Here is a 24,271-nt window from a genome sequence, read left to right as displayed (position 1 = left end):
AGATGGTAGAGACTCCACAGTGTATTATGCTGCTATTTGCTGTCTGAACCTCTTTGACTTACTCGCTCGCTCCTCTCAGCTCAGTTTAGAGTCTTGTTTTGGACGTGTCCTCACGTGACCCCCGGCCTTCAGATTTAGACCAGTCTTTGTTGTCTCCGAGGCTGCATGTTGTACGTATTGTAGACCCCAGATCACTGCATCGCACTGATAAACACCAGCTGTGAAACATTGTTCCATTTATTGTGCAACGTTTTCTCCTTTTGTGAAGCCCATCGCCGCGATCCCCCCTCCTGCAGCAGCCCCGCAGACCCATTCCTGATCAGTGAGTCATTAAAAAACCAGAAATGCTTCTGACATTACCAGTCGCCACTTAACACCGGCAGCAAGGCGAGCTTCAGGCTGCTAAAGTGCAGCTGGATTATTACCAACATGGCACAGGGCAGCAGAAGTGACAAATTGACAAGCTTGATTAAATATGAAAGCTGTCTTCAGTTTACAAAGAGTCTAATTGAAAACATGCTTCCATTGTTAAATGAGAGTCTTGAACATACACACACATACACACACTTCTTCAGCTTCGGCGATCTGAAGGGGAGCGCTCATACGACTTTATAAGGAAGCCAAGTATCGTGGCACTTTGTAAGTGGAACGTAGTGTATGTTCCAGACTGGGTGTGCTTTTTCAGAGAGACCAGAGAAACAACCTGGGTATACGGAGGAGCGGGTTTAAGCAGAGCTGAGCAGATGAAAATAACATTTCTTTGGCAGAAACAAGGAAAGCACTTTTGGCTGGACATAAACAATACTGGCTAATGTTCTCTTCTTGAACACGATCCACCGGATTCATCTGAATTTGTACAGTACCAGAGATTGAGACATTGTAGAGTAATTGTAGCTCTTATTGCATCATGAGCAAAGAGTAACATCAAGCAGTGAATCCTTATTACCAGCTTTCCTGGTATGTCTTCAGCTACTAACTACTTACATAGATCTGTCCTTCAACTTGATCCAAACAATCCATATATAGTCGTGAAACTCACACTTAGCATCCAGCGCTGAATCCTGACTCACAATTTCTACTTCAATAAATATGTGCAACGGCCTCTCAAATCAAACGTAAATGACGAGATGTTTAAAATCCACAGGCATCAAATGCAAAAAGCAACAAGGCATAAACATAGATGCTAAAAGGTAAAGTGCTAACAGATGTCACAGATAAGAACATGGGATTGCTCGGGACTGGTTGTGATCTTTTGATGTTTGAACCAGTCAAAAGGATTTTTTCTCAGTCGGCCGTGATGAGCAGACAGTTTCTGCCACACAAAGCCTCCACTGATCATGCCTTTAACTTCCGCTGATTGAAGGACAAAATTGAATCAGTCGTAGTCTCATCACTTCAAAGCTCCGTGCTGCGGTAGAGCAACTGTTTACTGTTCCTACATTTGACATGGAGATGTAAAGTCCTGGAGTCTCCAGCGAGAGTCAAGTTAACGGATGATGTGCAGGTATCTGAGTTCGGGGTACAGGAGGTTGGCGAGCAGCGCCAGCAGTCGGGGTCCATCTCTGAGACAGTGTCCCGGGTATCGGATGAACTGGACCGCCTTGTTCACAGCATCTTCTAACTCAGCGTACTGCTTGTTGCTGGGCATGGCCTCCAACATCCCCAAAGTCTGCATCCACATTAAAAAAAAAATCCAAGGCAAACAAAAAAGACATCTTATTTTTAGCACATTAATGGAGACAAAACACTGAAAATGCTGCCGTTTTGTTTTTGGTTTTTTTTTGCATACTTGCTGTGCTTTTGCAGAGAGCTGCAAGTCACTGGTGGGTTGGAGACGAAGCTCGGTTTCTGACGACACCTGGATGCACAGGAAGGCTGCGAGACTTCGTACCACTACTCTAAACCTGAACGTACAGAACACAAGCAACAAAATAACTGTTAAATTACTACTATACTCTGTTTTTGCAGCAGATGTTCTTATTTGCACATGGAGATGACTTGGCTTACCTATTTGAAACAGGAGATCTTTTCCCGAGGCCTATCGCTCCCAGCAGCCCAGAGTTCAGTCTTTCTTCGCCGAGCTGCAGCAGCCTGGTGTGTAACCTTATCAGACCCAGGATGACCCCTGAGACTTCGGTCTGACCTGCTTGCGGCTGCAGCTGCTCCGCTGACAGATTAAGCGCTTTGTGCCACCAAAGGAACAGCTTGGCTTCATCCCCTGGACCGCTGGACGTAAAGAAAAGCACATCTTAACATGCAAAATATTAACACTGATGACAGAGCCTCCATCCTGATGCCATAAATAACGAGATTCAAACCTGGGAAAAACCTGCGTGGTCCACGTGTTGATGAGAGCCAGAGTTCTCCTCTCGTTGGCTGCAGTGTATTCAGTGTTGAGGCGCTGCAGGATGAAGGCGTAGAGTGTCAGGAAGCTGCCGGCCGACTGGCTCTCAGACAGAAAGTCTTCCACTGTGAGCTCAGGCACTTGTAGCGATGCCAGCACAGGACCCCAACCCACAGCCTCCTCCTCCGCTGGAGAGAGACACAGACGGGAGACGGACATGTGTTTCTAAAGTCTTACACTCCGACAAGAATTTAACCTTAAGCTTAACTTTTTATTTTTGTTGAATTAGTTTCTTTGTCAACTGAAAGTTGGCGATAAAAAAGAAGCAGAGGTTAAATAAAAGTGTATTTTATTCAAAAAACTCTGTTGAAAAAGCTGAAACTGTTGCTTTTGTTGTTTACCGTGGTTAAAATACGCCGTGATGCAGGCCTCCATGATGCGCGTCATGTGCCGCACAGACGCAAGACATCGGGAGCAGGCTGTGAGGAGGGGCAGTATGGGGAAGCCCCGCCCCTTCCTGTCGAGCCAGGTGATGACATGAGCAGCAAGGGCCTCGCCCGTGGAGACGCCCACGCCGTTCAGCAACGCCAAGGCGTCGCTGAACAGGCTGCAGAAAGCCATGTGCCTCTGCTCCAAGCCCACCTCTGCAGAGGGAAAAAAACACGTTACAGGTGAGGTGATGAACAGATTTATTCATTATGGTCGCAATGACATCGGTGAGGAAGAAAGCGATAATTCACCAGCTGGATTGAACGTGATGATGCTCTCCAGAAGCGTCTCCAGCTGGGCCTCCAACCCGCTGAGCGTGATCCCGCCTCCTTGCTCCAGAGTCACCAGAGACTGCACGCTCCAGCAGACGTACGCTGCGGCCTTCAAGGTCTCCTCCTGACCAAAGGGAGGGAATGCACACTTGTAAATCTTCTTGTAAATCTGGTTAAGATCCCTATTAGTGACTTTAGATTACTAGATGGCAGCAAAGTGCTTCCGGTGTTACTTTTGTTCTGTACAGAATGTGCATAAACTGCCATGAGCGGAACACAAACACCACCTCAACTGCATTCTGAGAAAAACCAGTTTGAGCCAAATTCACAACGATAGGCGTTTGATGTTTTTTGAAATGTGAGTTTTAGAGACCTTCAGATTTCTCATGCTGATTTTTGCTTTAAAGATTTGTGGCCTTCTTTGCTAAAATTCCAGGCATGTAACATAAACTTGTAGAACCCTGTAGAGATATTAAAGAAATCTGGTAAGTAGCAAAGACAACTGAACTGTTTAGGTCTAAATTTAGTGTGGATGTTACAAGCCTCCCACTTTCACACATGTGCCATGCTTCAGGCGACATAAGAGATTCATGAATTTTTAGCTGTTTTCACTCTATAATCTATATATATATAGAGTAATTTCCATTCGTGTTTAACGAAGCAGTATACAAAACCCATTATAGGAAGCAGGAAGCTTCAGCTATTTTGTACTTTTGCTGTGTATAATGACAGTTATCTCCACCACTTGAAATGTTAATAACATGTTTCGACGCTTGAGCGGTGATGCTCTTGAGTATTTGAAACCATTTTATCAGTCATACTTTGTTTTTAATACCTAAATGACTGACATGGTGAAAACAGGAAGGAGTGAATAAAAGGCAAATGACTCAGAAATGAATACACTATTAAAATTGCAAGACTGCAGAATACTTCAGGAATACTTGATAATGCCTGAACAAATCTGAGCTTTGATTAAGAAAACAAGCTGCGCCGGACTGCCTGACCTGGTGTGGGGCTTCGCTGGGGTGGGGGTGAAGCCCGGCGGCGCTGCGGAGACACTTCAGCAGCAGCTGAGGCGCAGACTCCGAATTAAGCAGGAGAGAGGGGGGGTAGTGAGTGCTGACATATCCCAGAATGCTCTGGTATGAGGACAGGTCCAGCTGGTGCCAGGGCAAAGAGGTGGACTGAACCAGCAGACTGAGCAGAGGTGATTCCTGGAGGTTGAAGAGAGGAAAAAAATAAAAAGTGAAGAAAGGACAAAAAGTGCCTGACGCCACCTCGCCATCGCAACAACTCGGACTTACTTGTTGCGTGAGGAGCTGTTCCTCCTTCGCCAGACAGACCAGCATGTACAGCAAGTAGACCAGCATGGAATGTGACTCCTTCTGCGTGTCTGGCAGCGTCGGATAGGCTTTAGCGCCGGACGGCGTTTTGAAGTGGTCACTGAGGACGCTGACCCAGTTCACCTCACAAAGCACCTCTCCCATGAACAGAAAGCAGTTCTTGGGACTTCCTCTTTCAACCTGCAGGCGCAGAAAGGCAATAACCAACAAGACCAGAACAACAAGAAGGGTCAGAGGTGAGCGGGCAGAGTGCCTTACGCTGAAAAGCTGCTCCATGAGCTGAGTGTCGGGGTGCAGGTATCTCCAGGGCAGGCTGCGGAGGTGTGTGTGGTACAGGTACAGCAGGTACTCGGGCGTTCGGGGAGAGGTGCAGCTCTCGCAGTACTGCGCCATACACAGCCACAGAGCGCCCCTCTGACCAGGGAGCAGACGGTCTGTCACACAAACACACAGCGGATTAGAGGATAATTCTTTAGATTTAACATTTCACAGCAGAAGAAGCCTTGTGAAAATAACTGACCTCTGAATTTGTGATGAAGCGTGTCAATCAACTGAGTGTAAAGGCCGACCAGACATCCTGCTGCAGCTGCGTCCGTCTCCAGCCAAGGGTAACACTTCACGCTACTGCAACAGAGACATGATGGCTTCATTTGTGGTGTTACTTTGTTCGTGCCTTTTCTTTTCCTCCCCTCAGTGCAGCACTGGAATGATCACTAACGATATTGATCGGAGAGTTTAGATTGTGCCAGAGCAGACTAAGAAGTGCAGCTCAAGGGTGAACATTAAAATCTCTAACTATAAGCGTGAATGCATATGAATGAGTTTTAAAGGACTCCTGCTTATGTTGAGTAAAAAAAAAACAAAAACCACAAGAACATAAGCTCGATCTGCAAAAATACAGATGATTTTTGGTTAAAACAATTATCAATATTATGATTAAATATGAAGATTTTTGATGTGTTCTCCTCTCTGGAGTTGGCTCTGTCTGTTTTCACATCTGTTTCACACCTGTCTGAACAGCGGACACCAGCTCAGCTCTCTCCACGGTTTATTAGGCTGCTGCGACTGTGCAACACTCACCCGCCTTCACCTGTGTCCAGAGGAAAGATCCATGGCTGAAATAACTTCACAATCTTGCTGTGCAGATCCTGCAGAGCTGCATAACGGCAAGGCACAAATCTTGGATCAGATCAGATGAATTTTATCCTCCGAAAGTGACCGCAAGCCACAATGCAGTTGGTTACCTTTCATGATTTTGCTGCTGCCTACAGACTCTCTGGCACAGTTGTTGAGCTGCACGCTGATTGAACAGCTGATCAAATGGTCCCAGAAAGAAACTACATCGCTGACGTAAGGAGTCCAGGTGGAGTAGAGGCCGAAGCTGCGGAGGTCGGCTTTGCTGAGACGGCTCTTCATGAAGAAATCGCTCAGCCAATCCACGGTCTCGTCCACCTGTTAGCAAGGGAGGAAAAGCAAAACCACAGCTTCAGCATTTTTAAATTTCATCTTGAAGGGGGCACACAACGACAAGGTTCGAATCTACAGACCACAGTACCTGCTGGGGGGAGAGGCTGATGGAGGGTCTGTAGGTCGAGGTCTGGGGTCCGACAGCACGGCTCGGGACCTCAGCGCCGCTTGGGGATTGTTCACTTTTGTTCTTGGAGCTGCGGGATGGAGGTAAGCATCCCAGAACTCGCAGAGTCACTTTCCAGCACTCTGGACTCAGCAACTGGTCGGAGGAGCCTGATATGGTTTAAAAAAAAAAAAAAAGAGGAGTTGCTTCATTTTTATTGAAATGTTCCACAACAATTGTGAAATATTCTTTTCTTAAATCATGAAATAGCCAAGTCTGTTTTGCTGGATGACTCAATCAACACACATTGTAAATAAAAGTCTGATTTTCCTGATTGATAGGTGGATACAGCTAACTTTGGCTTTTGTTTATTATTCACTTTAATCTTTTGTTCTTGGGTAGATGAGTAGGTGGTATTCTTTGAGGAGGAGGAGTGTGTTTGACTGTGAATCACTTAAAAGATGAGCAAGAGGACTTTTTAGAAAAGGTCTTCCTCTTCGAGTCAAAACACAACAAAACAGACAAGGAATGAAAAGATGAGCCTTCAGGTGGCTTCACTCTTTAGCATGAAGTTGAGAAAGAAAGAACATTCACTTTAAAATATGCTTTTGAGAAAGGCGTCATTTGTGGACATTAAGAACAAAACTATATATACGTATATGAGATTCATTGATCTTTTCATTTGCAAACTAAACAATGAAAGATTTACTTACTATTCATGAGCAGACGCACACAGTCGCTGTAGTGGTCAGGGAAGTGGTGGCGTAGGAGCCAGGTCCAGTGTTTGGTGAAGAGGTGGAAAGGCGTGAGAAGCTCGGGCTCGGGGTCTCGGCCACAGACGCACAGCGCTCCGTGCACCAGCTCCAGCAAGCGGGTCCTCTCCGAAAACACAGGGTGGGCTTCATTCAGCCACTGGGGCAAATCAAACTGCAGAGGGGAGAGAGAGACGGAGGAATGACGACAATGGAACGTTGTCGTATTCACAGTGTGTGTGTGTGCGTGTGTGTGTGGACTGACCTTAGTGAGCAGCATGAAGACAACGTCAGCACTGTCGAGGTGCAGCGAGGTCACTACGTCCTGGTAAAGGAAGACGAGCTGATTGGGAGCCGCGTTGGGGGTGAAGAAGGGAGAAATGAGAGGACAGAGATGCCGCTGCTCCAGAATGGCCTCCAGGACACGGCCACACTCCTCTGCATTGCCCTGGATGAACACCTGAGAAAACAAGAGTTCGACTCAGCAATCATTTAAAGAAGGAAGTTTTTGCTGAATGTAATTACATATTTAGTGGTGTTTAATCTGAAGTAGCTTTAAATAAAGCTTTCTGGTGTTTGCTCAAAAGGATTCCAGAGCAGGTGGGTTCATTTGTGTTTGACTAAAATGATCCGTGTCCGCTGGTTCGCACTGCTTGTTTGGATTGTGTGCGGCCACCTGTCCCAGTATCTCCACACACGATGAGAGGTACTGCCGGGTCGGGGGGTGTCGCAGCGTGTCCTCACACACAAAGGAGACCACCTGGTAAAAGGCCGACACGCCAACTTGCTGTACGGCCAGAGATTTTTCTGCCTTGTGCATGTTGACCAGAGCCCTGAGGACAAACAGAGTGCACGCGTGTCAAATTATCCCTGCTAAGAATGAAACATTTCAGTCTTCTTTCTCGGTTTCATTTTTCAATAGAATAAAAACGTTCTGCACTGACGTGATGAAGTTCTCAGTGTGGACGGCAGCCTGGGCCAGACTCTGAGGAGGAGGAGCCATCGCGTCCGTCTGAAGCTTCTTGATGTCTCTGCGCAGTGAAGCTATCTGAGTCTGCACCGCCTCCTGTTTCTGGACACTCTCGCACTGTGGAGTTAACCATAAACATTCATGAAACAATCAAGGCAAAACGGTACAACACCATGTTTCTATAGTGTAAGATTGGTCATACTGTGAAGGTGATGTTTGCCGCTCCCTGACACGGCTGCCCTCCTTTTCCTTTGCACACCAGAGGCATGCTGATCTGCTCTGGTTGGTTCTTGAACAGTAAAGGAAGACTTTCGAGCAGCTCCTGTTCCAAGGCTACCTGCTGAGCTTCACGCGCCACAGCAATCCTGTTAACAAGCATTTCAGAATCAGCTCACATTTCTGTGTCTTCAGACCAGAGAGCATTTTCCTGTGATAATGACATGTTGTATTGTTAAACGGTCGCCACATGCCTGGCTTGTTCTTGCAGAATGCTGAGGTCTTGCTGCAGCAGCTCAGCAGCAGCTTTGCTGTCAGAGAGGCAGGAAGCGGGGACCTCGGCCACTGGAGCCTTCAGCTGCTGCAGTTCGGGAGCCGAGCGGGGAACTGGATGCTTCTGCAGGTTGGACAGGATACGCTCCTTCGCTGAATGGGAAGATATTAACAATACACAAACAATTCAACAATTTTCCTTAGAAGATCCGTGCAACAAAAAACAAACAGCTTTTGTTTTAAAAAAATCCTGACATTTGTATCCGCTTTCTCAAGAATTATATCAGCAAAAGCAATGAGTCACGCAACCTTTCGGATGTTGAGTAAGAGCTGTGTCTATACCGTTGCTGAGGCTGGTGTAGTCGGTGAAGCCAGGGTGCTGGGTCTGGAGGAAAACCGGCTCACTCTGCACCTTCTCCCAAAGAGACAAAACCTCCTTCTCATCGTACTGCAAGCGCTCCTGGTCAACATACTCCAGCCACAGTTCCTACAGAAACACGTCGTTACACACTGAACGGATGAGCAGGATCCTGCTTTGATGACTACAATCACAGTAAATAATCTAACAGCCACCTGCTGCCGCTGCATGACCTGCGCCAGTCTGTGTGGCTCGTACTCTGGAGGAAGAGAGGGGAGGTACACCTCCTGCTTCTGCAGAGTCTCATCGTCCAACCAAATAGCAAACACTCCAAACAACCTGTAGACAAAACGGCGAAAGAGAGAAGCTGTGAGCAAACTAATGCTGCCAGAAGCCTTCCGGACAGAGAGCAGGAATGTGAGTGTGGACGTTCAGCCTACCTGACCAGCTCTGTGTGAAGCTGCGGAGAGGTGAGGTAGGACGTCTGGGTGTTACTGGGGCTCTCGTCACCCTGGCTGTCTGACGATGGTGTCTGCGGAGGGGGCACCCTCAGGGCCTGGCTGGCGGCGTAGTGGAAGTCAGACACTTCTTGAATCCTCAGCTTGAGATCTCTGAGCAAAGCAGCCTGAGACGAGGTCTGAAAGAATCGTCGGCCGATGCATCCCGCCGCAGCCAGCCTGTCCGTCATCACATGTACAATAAATATAAATATAAATGTTATGTTTTCGTTTCAGGTTTTTCTGGCAGGAGATTTTAAGACATCGGTGAGCAACACACCCATACTCTGGTCCCGGCTGTCTGAGGTACAGCTGGAGGAACTTTTGCCATATGAGGGGAAGCAGAAGGTGGTCGGGGGGTGTGGCGACGGCCTGGCACGCCCAGCGGTACACCTGCAGCCGCTGCAGTGACGGGGCTACTGGCAACTTCAGCCTCTGCTGCGCCTTCTAGCTCAAACACAGAAACACCCTTAATGCCATACAGCACTGGAGGCTGCATCACAAACCGACAGAATCCTGAACATCCAGCAATCATCTGGGCTTTGTCTTTACAAATAGTCTGTATTCTTTCATTAAGATCACAAATTACATTAAAAAGAAAAAAAAAACACTTTGTCTTTCAATGCTGTACTGTAACATTTCTCGCTATAATACGGCCATGAACAATCGTCACTGAAAGCAAATGTATCATGCGATGTGTAACTTTAGTTTTTGTGTTTTCTACCTTCAAGGCCTGGTCCGGGGACATGCTGGGCTCTGACAGGAGCTCATGCTCCACACAGCGCCTCAGCTGAGAGTCCTCCTCAAACACGCCCTCCATGCTCAGCACCAGCCAAGCAAACCAAACCTACCAACAGCAACAGGACCGAGAAAGTCAACAGTTTGATCAAATGCATTCTTCCACATACTGCTGCGACTCCGGGGACCCCCCCCTTACCTCTTCACTCAGGGATTGGCCTTCGATAAAAGAGGGTGTGACGTTCCCAGCAATCCAGCCAACCAGAGAGGAGAGCAGGCCACGGTCTCCATGGTAACCCAAGGCATTCTGCATTCAAAACCCAATAAATATGGTTATTGCGCCTCATCTCTCGCTCGCAAAACGCTGCTCTGTGTGTAAGCCATTCAATGTTCATGTAATGCTTGTAATAGTACAGAAGGGAGCGCACGGGGCAATATTCACCATCTGCACCTGTCGGCCCCCCGAGAGTCACTAAATTATATAAGCCAAACAACACCTTATGCTGCTGGTAGAGGAGTTTCTGCACACATTCCTCCTGGTGGTGTTTGAAGGCGGCGCAGCAGATCTGATCCATGAGGAATAAGACCGTTTTGTCTCGGTACCACAAATTCTGCTGAGTCAGAATTCCCACCCAAAACTCCAGCACCGCGGCCGTCCCCACACGGCCAGGCTGTGAGCTTTCCACCACGTGACTCTGAAAGACAAATCAAACACTTGGTTTGTTAATCAGAAAATACGCTGAGCAATACAACACCTGTATTCACATTTCTCCACGACTAAAACATGGAAATAATTATTGTGGTTGGATTTTTAAAAAATGAAAACCCAGCAGTTTCTGTCTTCTAACAGATCAAAAGATGAGTCAAAAATGCATTGAATATTCTTCTTTTGAGTATATGAAATGCATTTTATGTCCTTGATTTAGGCCATGGATGTTTCAGGTCCACGCTGCATTCACTGATCAAACTGAATAGGATCTATTAGGAGTCAACTTATGCTTGATATTCAGCTCCACAGAATGATTCAAGGACCCGGTTTGTGTGCTTGGCGCTCGCCACAATTCAGAGGCAGTAATCACACCTCTTGGGTGACACTAACAAATTGAAAATTTGAAAAATGTCAAGAACATCTTCAGGAATTGTATAGATTTGATTGAAAAAAAACAAAATACTTTCCTAAAGGTTTCAGGCTGCTTCCCATTCAACTGACAGTTTCGAAAATGCTGTATGTCTATTGGATATATTGAACACAGCTGAAGAATTGCACTCTATATCATTCTATGATGGCGCAAGATGCAAAGCCGTTTTAACGTAGTTTTTAAATACCTGAATGACACTGTTCAGCAGCCGGACGTTTTCTCCATAGGTGGTTCCTGTGAGGAGCGGCGCTACTCGGTGTGTGACCTGCTGCGTCACACCCTGAGGACACACACTGTCGTACTGCAGAAACAACTGGATACAACTGACAAACCTGGCATTGACAAAAGGAAGACACAAAAGGCAACAAGTCAGTGTTTGAAACACTAAAACTGCAGCAATTTCATCTTATGTAAAGAATGAAAGCTGGATCTTCCTTACTGAGAGTTGTTGAGCAGGTAGAAGCTGAGGGGGTAGGTTGGCGGCAGGATGTTGTCCAGCAGATGCACGGCGGCTCTCAGGTATCGAGACTGAATGAGACTTTTGAGCAACCCAACTCCGTCAGTGCAGAAATGCTCCAGACTGAAAACACAGTGAAAGTCTCCATCAATGCAACGTCTAAATGTGAGAAGAAATCCACCTTGAAATACTTCGGAAGAATTTGTGAGTACAAACCTGTGTCCTACAGTCGTCATCGCAATGGACAGGTAACATCCAATAGGGATGCCGGCTTTTACAGCCCTGAGAACAGAGTGCATGCTGGGTGAGTGTGTAAGCTCTGGCGGTGGGTTGGACGCCGAAGCAGGGACGAGCCAGGCTCCTTTGGGATTCTGGGCGTTGCCGTGGAGCTTCAGTCTCAGTAGGAGCTGCCACGCCCACTGACTGAAGGAGGCTTCAGGAGAAACGCCCAGGCGGAGGACACTGGCAAGGTAAGACACCTGGAGAGAGGCAGAGGCGCAAAAACACACAGTGTTACAGCATGTTATGAACAGACGCTGCTTCACAGTGAACGTCTTCGAGCGCTTCACCTGTTTGATCCCCTCTGATATGAGGCCACTGTACGGTTTGTCTGTAAGGTACTTCTGATAAGCTTCGGCCACCAGCAGAGCCACCTCGCTGTGGAGGAACGAAGGCAAGGCCAGAGATCCCTCCTGCAGGGGCGAACACGAACCAAACAAGTCACGACTCAAGAGGTCTCAGAAAAGTCTCTTTTCTTAAAGAAGATGCGACTCCGGTACCTGTGTGTAACCCCAGTTCAGGCCCTCCAGGATAACACAGGCCAGACGGTTCTCCACAGCAGACAGAGGATGCTGAAGCAACCAGGAGCCAATCACACATATTTCCTCCGGCCGTGGCTGCCACAAACTCAAAGGCAGCTCCTTACACAAGTAGAGCGCCACCTAACAAGCATAAAAATCAAATTAGTCTGAAATACTTTATAATTGCCATAGATTGATTAAAAATAAAAGATGACACCATTAGAAAATACCAGTACCAACCATTCCCACTGTCTGGATGGTCTCTCTCAGTCGCTCAAGGATAACAGAGATTACATATGGGTGGGCCGCCGCGATGGCGGCCAGCAACTCCCTCCCCACCTTGGAGTAAATCTCTCTTGTTGACACGCTCACATAAGACACCTGAGGAACAACCAAGAATATCCTGATGATTAATGATGATGATTAATCAAGCAAGTTGAATCTTCATAATAAGCGATGTTCTTTTTAATATTCTGTTCATATATCAAGCTCCTGAGAAGAAAAGGTTACACTTGATATGAAGCTAAAATTCTGCAATAATCAGGCTGAATAAGTTGCTTCACAAAAGATGAGAATTTATCACCTTGATTTTGATGGACATGTCAGTTTAATTCAGACACTGGGTTCTGCTCTAGTAAATTGGCAGGAGTTCAAATGCTCGATATTTTAACTCCTTCCAATACCTGGTAAATCAGCATGGTTATGGTGGTGATGAAGGTGGGGTCAGAGTGCTGAGTAGGAGTGGCCATGTGAGCCAGGGCAGTGAGGAGGGAGATGCCGTCAGAACTGTTCACCTCACACAGCCACTGTTCAAACCTCTCGTGGTGCTTCGGATCTGGAAAAAAGGAAGGGAGAAAAAAAAAACAAAAACAGTTTTTATTGTAATCAGTAGATTTAACTGATTATAAAATTTCAATATATGACTCTGCATGACTGCATCTCTGTTTATTTTTAGAGTTTGAAAACACCACTTTTCATCGGTTAGAGCTGTATAATGATACCTCTGAGCGCCTGAATGCAGGAGTGTGTGTCACGAGTCGAGCTGAGTGTGTCGACTCCTGCCGTCTCTGCACACTGCATCACATACAGGACTTTCCACAGCATAAAGCTGGACAGCGTCCCATATGGCATCTCAGACATGAACAACCAAATGCCCAACCTGTGAGGGAAGAACACAATGGTTAAAAACAAACCTCGTAAACCGCTAAATGAAGTTATTACGAAGCTAATATTAAAGTCTATAAACTAAATTGCTTGCAGGTGAGCTGGAAACTTGGAACCAGCTTCTTACCTTTTGTTTCTGAGCACGTGTAAAACAGCTCGGAGGAAAAGATGGTCGTACTCCAGCTGCAGCTTGTCCAAAGACAGAGAGTGGACGTGAGAGCTGGAGCCGCCATCGTCAGTCACACTGACATACTGAGCCCAGTGATCACTGACGTAACACACTGTCATCCTGAGGGAGTCAGGAAAACAAACATGTTATTGCAGGTGAGGCGTTACTTGACAATAAAGTGCAGCCTTAAAGTGCGAGAGCTTAGAGTTTGTTGTAGAACTGACCGTATGATGTGTCCGATTCGTTTGACCAGCTGCCTGTATCGAGCTCGGTTATACGTTTGGAGGCCAAGAGCCAGGATCTCAATGAGCGAGGAGGCGAAAGCGAAAACACGCATCATCTTCTGACTGGAGCAGGCCTGGGGCTCATACACACCTGGAAACATTACAACTCTCAGTTCGCACAAATGGCTGAGGTGCGCAGTCAGACGGACAGGACAGACTGAGCTGCCTACCCTGCTTGCTCATCCCCAGCATGTGTGAGTAGAGCTGCTGGAACGAGAACTGGGAGAGCAGCAAGATCAGGTCCTCCTCGCAGAGCAGCAACCAGCTGCTGTCTGGGTCCTCGTCCTGAGCACAGAGAGCGGCAGGCTGAGTGTGCACAAACACCTCGCTTTTCACAGAAACCGGCGCCGATATGCCGTCGCGTTTGCAACAAGACAAGGGAAAAGATGTGAATGTTCTCAAACACAATAATGTGAACTGCTGAGACTTTGAAAACAAAGTAGTTTCTAGGCAACACATTAGTGCTGGCAGATTAAAGCCAACAGACTGATATTTAAATGGTCACAGGTTCACTTGTCACTTATTCTCAACAGCTTCAAATGTGACTCAGCAGAGCAAAAACAAAAAAAAAAAACAACAACAGAACGTTCTCTTTTAAAAATCAATGTCTACACATCAACAACCCACAACACTTTCTCTGAAAATACTATCTCGACTGAACATGTGTCATCAGCTACACGGTAAATATCGGAAAATAAACAGCACAGATAACAGTAACATGCTGTAACATGTCTCTGTTTACACAGCACACAGAAAACAGCACATTAGCATTTACATAATAATGCAAATAAGAATTACACACCATGATTATCTTATTACAGCCACACACAAGTTTCTGCCTCTGTCAAAACATTAACTGCACAAGTTGTTTTGGACTTCATGCAGATTTTCTGTAGATCCACTAAACAAATAATACACAACAAATTCAGGATGTGATTCAACATTTTTCTGAGTTCCATTCAGTGAGAACTTGGAAGACTTGGACATTAGTCAGTCAGTCCCTGGAGTGCTCTGGCTACGAGCTCGGTAAACAAATAACTTGTCCCAAATCCACAAATGCTGGCCATACAACATGTTTTGGTGTTGCAAACTAATTCAGATGCATCAATCCTATTGTTGTTTTGATATGCATATCATCAACTATTGTGTCCAATCCAATTTATTTGAGCAAAATATATTATGTCACTGCTGCTGAAACTTTTAAAACTTAACTCTTTTGAACTGGACTGAAATATAGGTGTTGTCATCTTAGCCTGTGAGGATTCAGGCTCCATCATTTTTGTTTTCCTTTTGTTTGAAATGCAGTATCTGCCTCTTTATGTTTACCTCCTCTCCACCTTCATCCACCAGGGTCCAGTTTCCAGAGTCAGGTCCAGAACCCGTTGAGCTCTGGGTCTCACAAGGCTTCATATGGCCTAAAAACTCTGCTCGATGTCTGGGTCAAAAATAAAACAGCAAAAAGTTAGAAATGTGATATAAGTAGGCTCTGAAATAGTGATTTTGACACACAAAGAATAGATGGACATTTTCAGTTTTCAGTTCATATATAACTGATATTTTCTGCTCGAAAGGTTTCTACGTTCACCTGGCAGGCGACATTAGGACAGCTAGAGCTTGCATGAAATGCTGCACTCCACAGGCGTTTCCCCAAACTTGAATCTGGAGCAGACAAAAAAAAAAAAAAACATGCAGTAAACTGTCTGCATGACCAGTGACGACAACGGAAATCAACAGAAATGAATAACTGACCTGAAGAAAAGAGGCGGCCCACTTTCCCACCCCAGCAGGACAGCACAGCAGGTGACACAGCAGGTAAAGATGCTCCCCCGAGCCCCCAACGTGCAACAGGACAGCAACCTGGAGAGCAGACATGGAACACTTAAAGTCACACAAACCAACCGCCTTGAACAGAGACTGACCGGAAACACGAAGTGGTGAATACCAAACTCTCCAGCCAATGATGGATGTCTGTCTGGAACTGTGCGTCATCCAGGACTCTGCGCGTGAAGCTGAACAGGACGCTGATGGCCTCTTTCAACGGCTGGAGGGAAAGGTGCTCCGTTTGGCTGCCAGAACAATCTGAAACAAACAGACAAAAGAATTTTTTACACACTCAGCAAAGCAGAATAAGACGGTCGTAGTGTGAGATTTTGAAATGCAGTGTAAAGAAAGCCTACCTTTCAATAAGCGATACAAGTATGATTCCACCTGCAGGCGTGACAGCAGAGCAGTGTACGCATGTAGGACCACCTTCTGATGCAGCAGCTCACTGCAAGCTTCAAGCATCCTCCTCAGCTCAGCCAGCACACTCTGGTTAAACTCCGCCTGCTGGAAGCGATGGTATCCACACACCTTGGACTGGTCTGCACACAAACCCTGGAGCAAAGGAAATGTTATAACAACCTGCTATTACAGATTTGTGCACAGTAGCTACTGATTGAAAACACACACACACACACACACACACACACACCTGTAGTGTGAGCTGTTCATCTCTGAAGCTCCAGAGTCGGTTTTGCGTGCTCTTGCAGTCAGACGTCTGCGTGTGCAGCTGCGTGTGTGACTGTGTGAGCTGTCGGCGGCAGCGCCAGTAGTTCTGCAGCAGTTCAGTCAGTTCGTGGTTCTCTTGGCGGGCCAGAGCACAGAACTGAGTCGCACAGACCTCAACTCCTTCAAGGAAACTGCGCAACCCTCCAGCTGGCTCCCAAACACTCAGCTGCTCCAGGGAGAAGGACTGCAGAGAAAGAAACGCACGACGTGTGAAACAACCAACTACCAGAATTCTTACAATTTCTTATTAGAAGCCAACACTCTTGTTTGTAAGAATATCCCATACAGTTTAACATCACTTTAACATCAAACTATGCAACAATAATATCAATAATAGGTTTCAAGCACTCATGCATTCATGTTGCTGGAAATCACCTGAATCTCTGGAGCCATTTTCGGTAACTCCGGATAGAGTTTACTCCTTGAAATTTCAGCCACAGACTCCAAAGGCTGCAGACTCGGAGGAGAAGATTCTTGCTCAGGCAGCGCCAACACTGCAGGTTCTTTAACACAGCTTTTCGCCGCTTCCTCACAGAGCTGTATCACTGGACCCTCTTCCAATGTGGGGACAGACGGGTACAGTGCAGGGGCACTTGGAACATTCAAGATCTCAAACTGAGCTGAAACACAAGGGTGCACCCATGCCTGTGCATCTTTTCCTAGCTCAGTGGCTGGTGGCACAACTTTTAGCTGAGACATCTGAGCTTCCACTCTAAAGTCATCCTTCTCCTCTTTTTTTGACTCTGCTGACACATTCAGATTTGACTGCAGAGCCTCAGACACGACTGACGTGGACAAAGTCTTTGATGCAGCTTGTTCATCCTGCGAGGGTGGGTCTGATGCTTGTGTGGTGGTCTGAGGCGTTTCAGCTGGACTCTGCTGCTGCTCCTCTGGCTCGTGATAAGGCAGACTGAGGGGAATATCTGTGAAGTCAGAGCTGGAGGCCTCATCGCAGACAGCAGTGGGAGCGGAAGCTTTCTTGTCTTCCTCTACCTGCTTGTGCTTCTTGGCCAGCTGAGAACATACACGAACAGACAGACAAACAAACATTACAAATCCAGAGGTTGCATAATCACTTTCACTCAACAGTGAAAGTGACTGTGTTAAAAAAAAAGGAAATAGTAGATTCAACTTAACCCCAGAGAGTAAAAAAACAAACAAAACAACAGTCCCTCAATTATATTCTAAATCGATTCATTAAGTGAAGAGTAGAACTTTTTTTAACAGCACTTCAAATATTTTTTTACCAGACTCAAATGAGGTATTGTTGCTCTAAACCTTCTCCCTTTTTCAAGTCACCAGTTCACTTATGTGGCTATTAGCTTTCTTTAATACATAAATCACATTTGACAGTTTTCTTTGTGCTTGGCTTTCTACAGCATTTGTTACACCTCTTAATGCATGAAATGCATGAAATCCACCAGTTGATATAGGAACACATTTTATTCTCTTTGCTTTACAGTCCATGTAATGAGTGTTGTTATTTAAAGGTGTGCATTAAAGCAAAAACCTCAAACCAACACAAAAATGTATTTAACCAAAAACATAATTTGAAAATGCAATAAGAAAACATTCTAAACACCACAAGACAGCATCACATTGCTTCACTCTCTATTCTTCACAAACTGTGCTTGTGCAACAGTTTTCCACACGTGGTACAACGTGTGACTGGAGGACTAACACTTTTCGTAATCTGGCATTAATTAATGGATAACAGTGCATGAGACTGAAGTGTTTTGTCGAGCTTGATGTTTATTTATTTCTGAAGAGTTTGGTTATGAGTGACTGTGCATAAAGTATTTTGATTGTTTTTTTGAAATTCGAAACTTATAAATACAGAGACGAAACTATTACTAAAATGCAGAGTTATGTACTAATTCCACATGTGAAAAGACAACAAAGAAAAAATAATCTGGGGTTTATTCACCTGAGATTTTCCGCTGGCTTTTGTTTTACTCTTCTTTTGTCTCACGGCCTCCATTTTTCAGTGTTCGCTCGCATCAGCTCGAGTCCTCAGCTGACTGAAGCGTCTCCGGGAGGAAACTACGCCGATCGAGCAACAGAAACCCGCTGATCAGCTGAGAGCGAACAGTCGCTGGACGTAAACAACAGACCACCATTAGCCGGAGCAGCTAGCCTCGTCTGACTGTGATAAGCTGACTGTGTTGTCGAGATAAACACTGTCAGCGACCGGAACGAACACACTCTTTTGTTTCCTGTCACCGACTGGTGATGACACACAGTAGTTCTTAAATATACACTAAAATCACATTTTAGGAAAAGAAAACGATTCCCTTCTTATAAAACTCTACATGAGGCGAAGCTAAGCTACGCTAACGCTTAGCAGGTCAAGATCTACATTGTATTTCTGCTCAGTAATTATTCTCCTGCGACGCAAGTCTTCACATACGGCCGGTGGCATTATCAGAAATAGATCTCAACAGGTTGAAGTGAGTGACACCCGACAGAAGTTCCCCGTTCGCTGCTTCACTCCCGTTTGTTTTGTTTTGTTCTGTTCCAGGAACTTAGCAAGCGCCGCCTGGGACCACGTGACTAGCCCACCTCTCTACGGCATCGTGGATAGGACAAACATCATCACGCGAAGTGCGCAAAGTGTTTTTTTTGTTTTGTTTTGTTTTGTTTTTAGCTACATAGAGTCAAAAGAGTGAAGTAGATTTAGGTAAGAATAATATTTCGTCACTGTTTATTGAGAAATACCAAGAGCCAAAGTTGACAAAATACAACAACTAGCAATCACCATCACCACCATCATCATCGTCATCTTCATGATCAAAACCTCATTTGTTTGAGGAAGCAGGAGTCTTTCAAAGACACTTCATACTAATTCTTTGAGTGAGAGATTGGAATTGAAACTTAAGGTTCAATAACAATCTATAAACATTAAATAATATAACAACTCTCACTTTTCAATCAGGTGAACTGATAGAGGTGGGAATCCATTTTTCCTTTTACTCAGCGTTTTCATTGTTATTCAATGTGTGTGCAATGAAACATTGTGCTCTCCATGCAGAATGTCCATGTACCACAACAAGAAGTTTTATGGGAACAGAGCCCATATCAAAGAAGATGAGGCAAAATGCAAATACAATTTAAAACTAGTTGCTAGGCCACTTAGTGAAAAACAGGAATGGATAAGTTCACATTTCAGAACATTCACGCTGATCGCTCAGTGATAGACTGGGCCTGACACTGACCCCAAAGATTCCTCTGATGATGTGTGTGGGCACCACTGATGGCAGCTGTTTCCATTACTGTGTGGGCAACGCGATTGTGTTAATAAATAGATGAATGTGACAGATCATGGGAAACATACTGAAACTGCTGTCTCAGAGATTGATCTATTAAATAGAATAATTTCCCTGAAGCTGCTTATGTTGGAAAAACAGGCCAAACTGAAGTTCGCTTTATTTTTTTCTTGAAAATGAGATTTGTTCTTATATTCTAACTAGGAAATCTTTCCATAACCATTTGGATCCCAGTTGTGTTAAAATGGAACTTGAGTTAATAAAATTTCCAGCATATTTTCTCAAAAGATAAACAGAAATAAAGATGACTGCATATTTGTAGTTCTGAGAACTGCAAAGATAATGAAACTTTTTTGTTGGGAAAAAAACACATTGTTTTCTCCAAAGCAGAGTGCAGCAAAAAATCACACTGAGAGAAAACATTTAAATAAAAGGTACAACATTTTTGTTCATGTAAAAATAGGAAAATAATAAACTATGTTTTTGACACTTCATCTAAACAAAAAAATGTTTTTTGAGAATGCTACAAATACAATAATTGCTCTTAGTGTTTAGCTGCAAAACTGAATTTGACATTTAAAAAAATATTTACGAGAGAAATAACAAATAACAAAATGCTAAATGATGATTAATTCTAAAGTAAAGTATCTATATTGTTTGCAAAAAATAATGAGCCGTGAAACATTTGATAGCTTGAAAAAGTATATCCCTGCTTTTTTCTTTCTAAATTTTAGATCATGAGTCCGACACTGTTCATCCTGTATTGTCAAATTTAGTCTATTCAAAAACATTTAAAGAAACAAAAGCCTTATGTGAGCGTGGTGAAGAGCTGCTGGACGTTGTGTGTGTGTCAGATGTTTGACTCTCTGTTTGCTCTGTGCTTTTATGGAGGGCTGGTGAAGGACTGAAGGGCGACGTTATCTTGCCTTCAATGTCCTGGCTGTATAATGTGTGTAAAGGGAGTTGTTCTTGTGTGTACGAGTGGCTCGGTGGGTCGCTGAAGACCTCAGGTGTGTGCTGAATATACGCTTGGCTCAGAGCCAGGCTGAGGATCTCTGTCTTTTCTTTGTGGAAGCGCAGCTCTGTGCCTCGACGGCGGGCCAGCGTCAGCTCCCTCTGGGCCGCCTGCAGCTCCACTCCCAGCAGCCCCGGCGATCTCTGCTCCCGCCCGAGCCAATCCAGAGCCATGCTGCTGCGCATGCACTCATCAAGCCCTCGCTGGGAGTAATAGGCAATCACGCTCTGAGGTGGAGGAAAATAGGAGGTCAATTAGAGCAGTGTGGGGGATGCAGGTGTTTAATCACAATTTGTGGTAATGGGACCTGTACCTGGCGGGAACACTTCCTCTCCCTGAGCGCCTTCAGTGTCCCGTTCCAGTGCAACAGCTGGAAAACTGTCATCATCTCCTACAGTGTGAGAAAGACAGAGAAAATCAGTGAAAAGTGTCACACAACCCCGTGAGTAATAGCTTTAATGACTAAACCAAACATCCAGAGCGGTGGATGCAAGTCGTATGGAGACATACTGCAGCATATTGCATAGTTAAACTACGGTTCATTAGCTTGAAGAAATAATATGAATCTTTATGCATCAGGGAGGTTTTAATCTGTTTTATAAAACACTGTCTGGGTGAACAGCTGCCAAGTGTTGGAAGCGACTGACGTAAGTGTTTAACAAAGTGTCAGTGAAATAACTAAACCTGACCTAACACGACAGGTGGAAAACGTCACAGTCTGGTTAATCTTTTTTTTAAGGTTGTTATTAATAATTCTGCATGAATGTCAAACTCTTCAATACCTTGACCTCTACAGATCACAGACGCATGTCACACTGCTGAAGCTGTTTGCGCACAACTTCTTGTAACTGTGTGAGAATTTCAGTGTTTGCACGGTGTGTGTTTTGCTTAGAAAATTTTCCTCTTCTGTAAGCTTTGTTTCAGATAAAATGACATCGAACCCATCTCAGACTGAAAACTTCCATCTCTGCAGACGTGTTGATAACACAAAGTTAGAAATATTAGGTGCTTCATTCCTCCACTCCCTTTCAGGGTCAGAAAGATTTTGCTGAAAGACAGAAAGTATCCAAATTCTAACTTTTAAACTGGTGGTGTTGTGAACATGATGCTGGAAATCGCTTTGCAGTACTTCACAAAGACTTTGAGGAAAATCATGATTTATTATAGCATTACACCTGTCCCCACATGATGATTCCACCTCATTTCACACCTTTATACTTTACCTGGAACTCCAGCATGGTCCTCCCCATGTAGGAGTGTAGCAGCAAACTGTAGGTTCCTACACTTGTGCTTGAATCGCAGGCGTCCTCTAACGAAACCTTCGCAAAGACAGCAGGTAAAGGTCAGTGTGGAAGGAGACGAGGTGCATTACTGACTGTTGACACCGACGGACACCTACTGCGCTTTCTTTGGCCGCCTGCTGCAGACTCTGAGCGATGAACTGAGGGCTGATGCGTCGACATGGCAGCTTGTTCACAACTGAATTCATGAGAGCCACACGAGCCGCGTCCCTCCGAGCCTCCGCTTGAGTGTCGCACTCCTGAACAAGGAAATAATGTTGAGGAAAATAGCAGCAATAGCAAGTAGCATACAGGCCAGTTGTGTCTGTACATTCTGAATTATTTTACACTTGATTACAGCTAAATCATGGGACCAGAATTCAGATCACTGTTGAGCTTAGGACATTGTAGAGCCTCACAGATAACCAATCACATGCCTTCTTTGAGCTGCGGGTGGCTGTCTGGCTCACAATAAGCCCATTGAGAAACATCATGAGATTCGAAAGTGAAAGAAGTGTTTATTCCCACTAAATGTCCTTCAAAAAGCCTGCAAGTCATATTAGTCTGAGAGTGAAAGGGAAAGAGACACAAGGTGAATAAAAATAAGTTAAAATAAAATGTGTGCCAAGAATGGCATTATATCAAATATATGAACATCACCTATATCCTGAAAGTATTCATTCAAACTTTGTGTTTGAGTGGTGTTATCAGCAGCGTAAAAAAGACAACTGGGGCTCATTCTGACTTCTAGTAACAGTACAAGCATGTCAAATTGACCACCATGTGCAGAGACGTGGCCAGAGAGCACCGATCATAACAAACCCACCTTGTAGTTACCAAAGCAGCTCCCTCCAGGAAGCGTGACGTAGCAGACGTAAGGAGGACAGGGCGAAGGTGCCGATTCGTACAGAAGCAGACTCTCAGTCAGTCTGGCTGCTTTTCCACCAAAACCATCTGATTTATCAGGGGAGCTACTGAACTGAGCCGCCTGCTTCTGCTCCCAGAAGTTATGGAGCATAGCCACCACATTCACTGCCAAAAACATGAAGGAAAGACAACTTTTAGGTAAAACTGGTGTCAGTGATCAGTTTATCTGCCTTAAATTTTAGACCTTTTGATAAGTCTTCTGTTATTTTGTCTTAGTAAGACACATATGTTATCATACAGCTCAAGGCCAGCTCATTCCCCAAACTGTGATTATTTAAGAGGAATTAGGAGGTAGAGAATACAGTCCATGACCTGAACAAATCAGCATTTCAAACACTCACAAATCATTCTGACACTGAAAAAATGTTTCTCTTTCTCTCATCTTTCAGTTTAACTTTTTCCCGAACAAACAAATCTGTTATGAAACACATGCCTGACAATGGTTTGGGATGTAATAAATGAAATGTATTATTTGTGTCAGATGTGTGGTAAACATGAGTTCTGATCATCCAGTGAAACAAACATCACATCTTCTGACAGTTCCTGAGGTACTCACGGTCTTTGTTGCAGGCGTCGGGCTCACTCAGCGAGAGGTAAGACATGATGCTTTCCTCCACTCTCACTTCATTCATCCTCACCAAGTGTTTCGTTCCTGCTTTAAATGCTTCCTCCTGCAATGATCCTCTAAAACCAGGACCCTAGAAACAAGCAGCCTCCTCCATCACTCTCACTATCAAGGATGAGAACATCAACTGGAAAACTCTAAACCTGATTCTCCTTCTCCTCCACTCCCCAAACTCCCTCCGTCTCTCCTCCTCCTCGCCTCCTGTGTGAACATCTCGCTTGGGTTTCTCTTTTGAAGCAGACCACCTTTGTCCCTCTTTCTGCCAATTAGCTCAGAGGGCCCCTCACTCCCTCGGCACATTGCTTACACACAGAGGTGCAGAGCTGGAATGCCGAGCCCCTCCCCTCGAGCTGTGCAGCTGGCTAATCCCCCAACAGACAGACAGGCACTTTAAACCCTCAACAAGGTTGTCAAACTTAAACCAAACGTTGTGGGAAAAATCTAAATGCCGTCAGTAGTAACAGACGCTTCTCCTGCATCACCAGTATGATTTGTTATTTATCCAGTTCTCCCCCACACGCAGTGTCTGAGGGATGTTTTTTGACTTCACACCCAAATCTGAACCCACAGAGCCCAGAGCCTGAGCTCCATTCACCCACTTCACCATGAATGGCCTTTGTTGGAGTCTGAATTCAAACACTCTCAGAAAAAAAAGAAAAGGAAAAAGCCTGTGCTACATAAATTAACTAAACTCTGACCAAGAGTGGTTTTTCAGCTCCCAAGTTCATCCATGTTTTTACATTTCAATGTGCCTCATTTTGAAAATATGG

General features: G+C 45.1%; 2 protein-coding genes across 2 annotated transcripts; both read right to left on the bottom strand.

Annotated features, from left to right (window-relative positions):
* epg5 (ectopic P-granules autophagy protein 5 homolog (C. elegans)) lies at positions 1-18,881 on the bottom strand. The gene is made up of 45 exons (XM_030105096.1): positions 18,316-18,881; positions 16,764-17,402; positions 16,312-16,572; positions 16,016-16,214; positions 15,781-15,917; positions 15,588-15,695; positions 15,424-15,497; positions 15,165-15,273; positions 14,009-14,123; positions 13,779-13,929; positions 13,513-13,674; positions 13,223-13,380; positions 12,905-13,056; positions 12,462-12,602; positions 12,201-12,362; positions 11,991-12,113; positions 11,638-11,900; positions 11,404-11,544; positions 11,152-11,296; positions 10,323-10,520; positions 10,025-10,132; positions 9,812-9,934; positions 9,368-9,534; positions 9,031-9,267; positions 8,806-8,929; positions 8,575-8,719; positions 8,214-8,385; positions 7,946-8,108; positions 7,718-7,860; positions 7,450-7,606; positions 7,039-7,233; positions 6,735-6,948; positions 6,004-6,191; positions 5,693-5,900; positions 5,529-5,604; positions 4,969-5,072; positions 4,707-4,882; positions 4,410-4,628; positions 4,110-4,319; positions 3,085-3,229; positions 2,746-2,988; positions 2,319-2,532; positions 2,008-2,226; positions 1,790-1,904; positions 1-1,669 (listed from the first exon to the last, which is right to left on the bottom strand). Exons 1-45 carry the CDS (start codon positions 18,367-18,369, stop codon positions 1,487-1,489), a joined length of 7,740 nt encoding a protein of 2,579 aa, XP_029960956.1. The 5' UTR covers positions 18,370-18,881; the 3' UTR covers positions 1-1,486.
* Positions 18,882-19,089: 208 nt separating this feature from the next.
* Positions 19,090-24,108, bottom strand: LOC115397741 (protein limb expression 1 homolog). Its single transcript, XM_030104198.1, has 7 exons — positions 24,070-24,108; positions 23,433-23,574; positions 22,776-22,981; positions 22,069-22,209; positions 21,893-21,988; positions 20,983-21,060; positions 19,090-20,896 (listed from the first exon to the last, which is right to left on the bottom strand). Exons 1-7 carry the CDS (start codon positions 24,106-24,108, stop codon positions 20,432-20,434), a joined length of 1,167 nt encoding a protein of 388 aa, XP_029960058.1. The 3' UTR covers positions 19,090-20,431.
* Between the last annotated feature and the right edge of the window lie 163 nt (positions 24,109-24,271).

Source organism: Salarias fasciatus, chromosome 12 (genome assembly GCF_902148845.1).
Source record: "Salarias fasciatus chromosome 12, fSalaFa1.1, whole genome shotgun sequence".
Classification (NCBI taxonomy): domain Eukaryota; kingdom Metazoa; phylum Chordata; class Actinopteri; order Blenniiformes; family Blenniidae; genus Salarias; species Salarias fasciatus.
The sequence above is the reverse complement of the archived record's forward strand: the minus strand, read 5'-3'. Positions and strand labels throughout refer to the sequence as shown.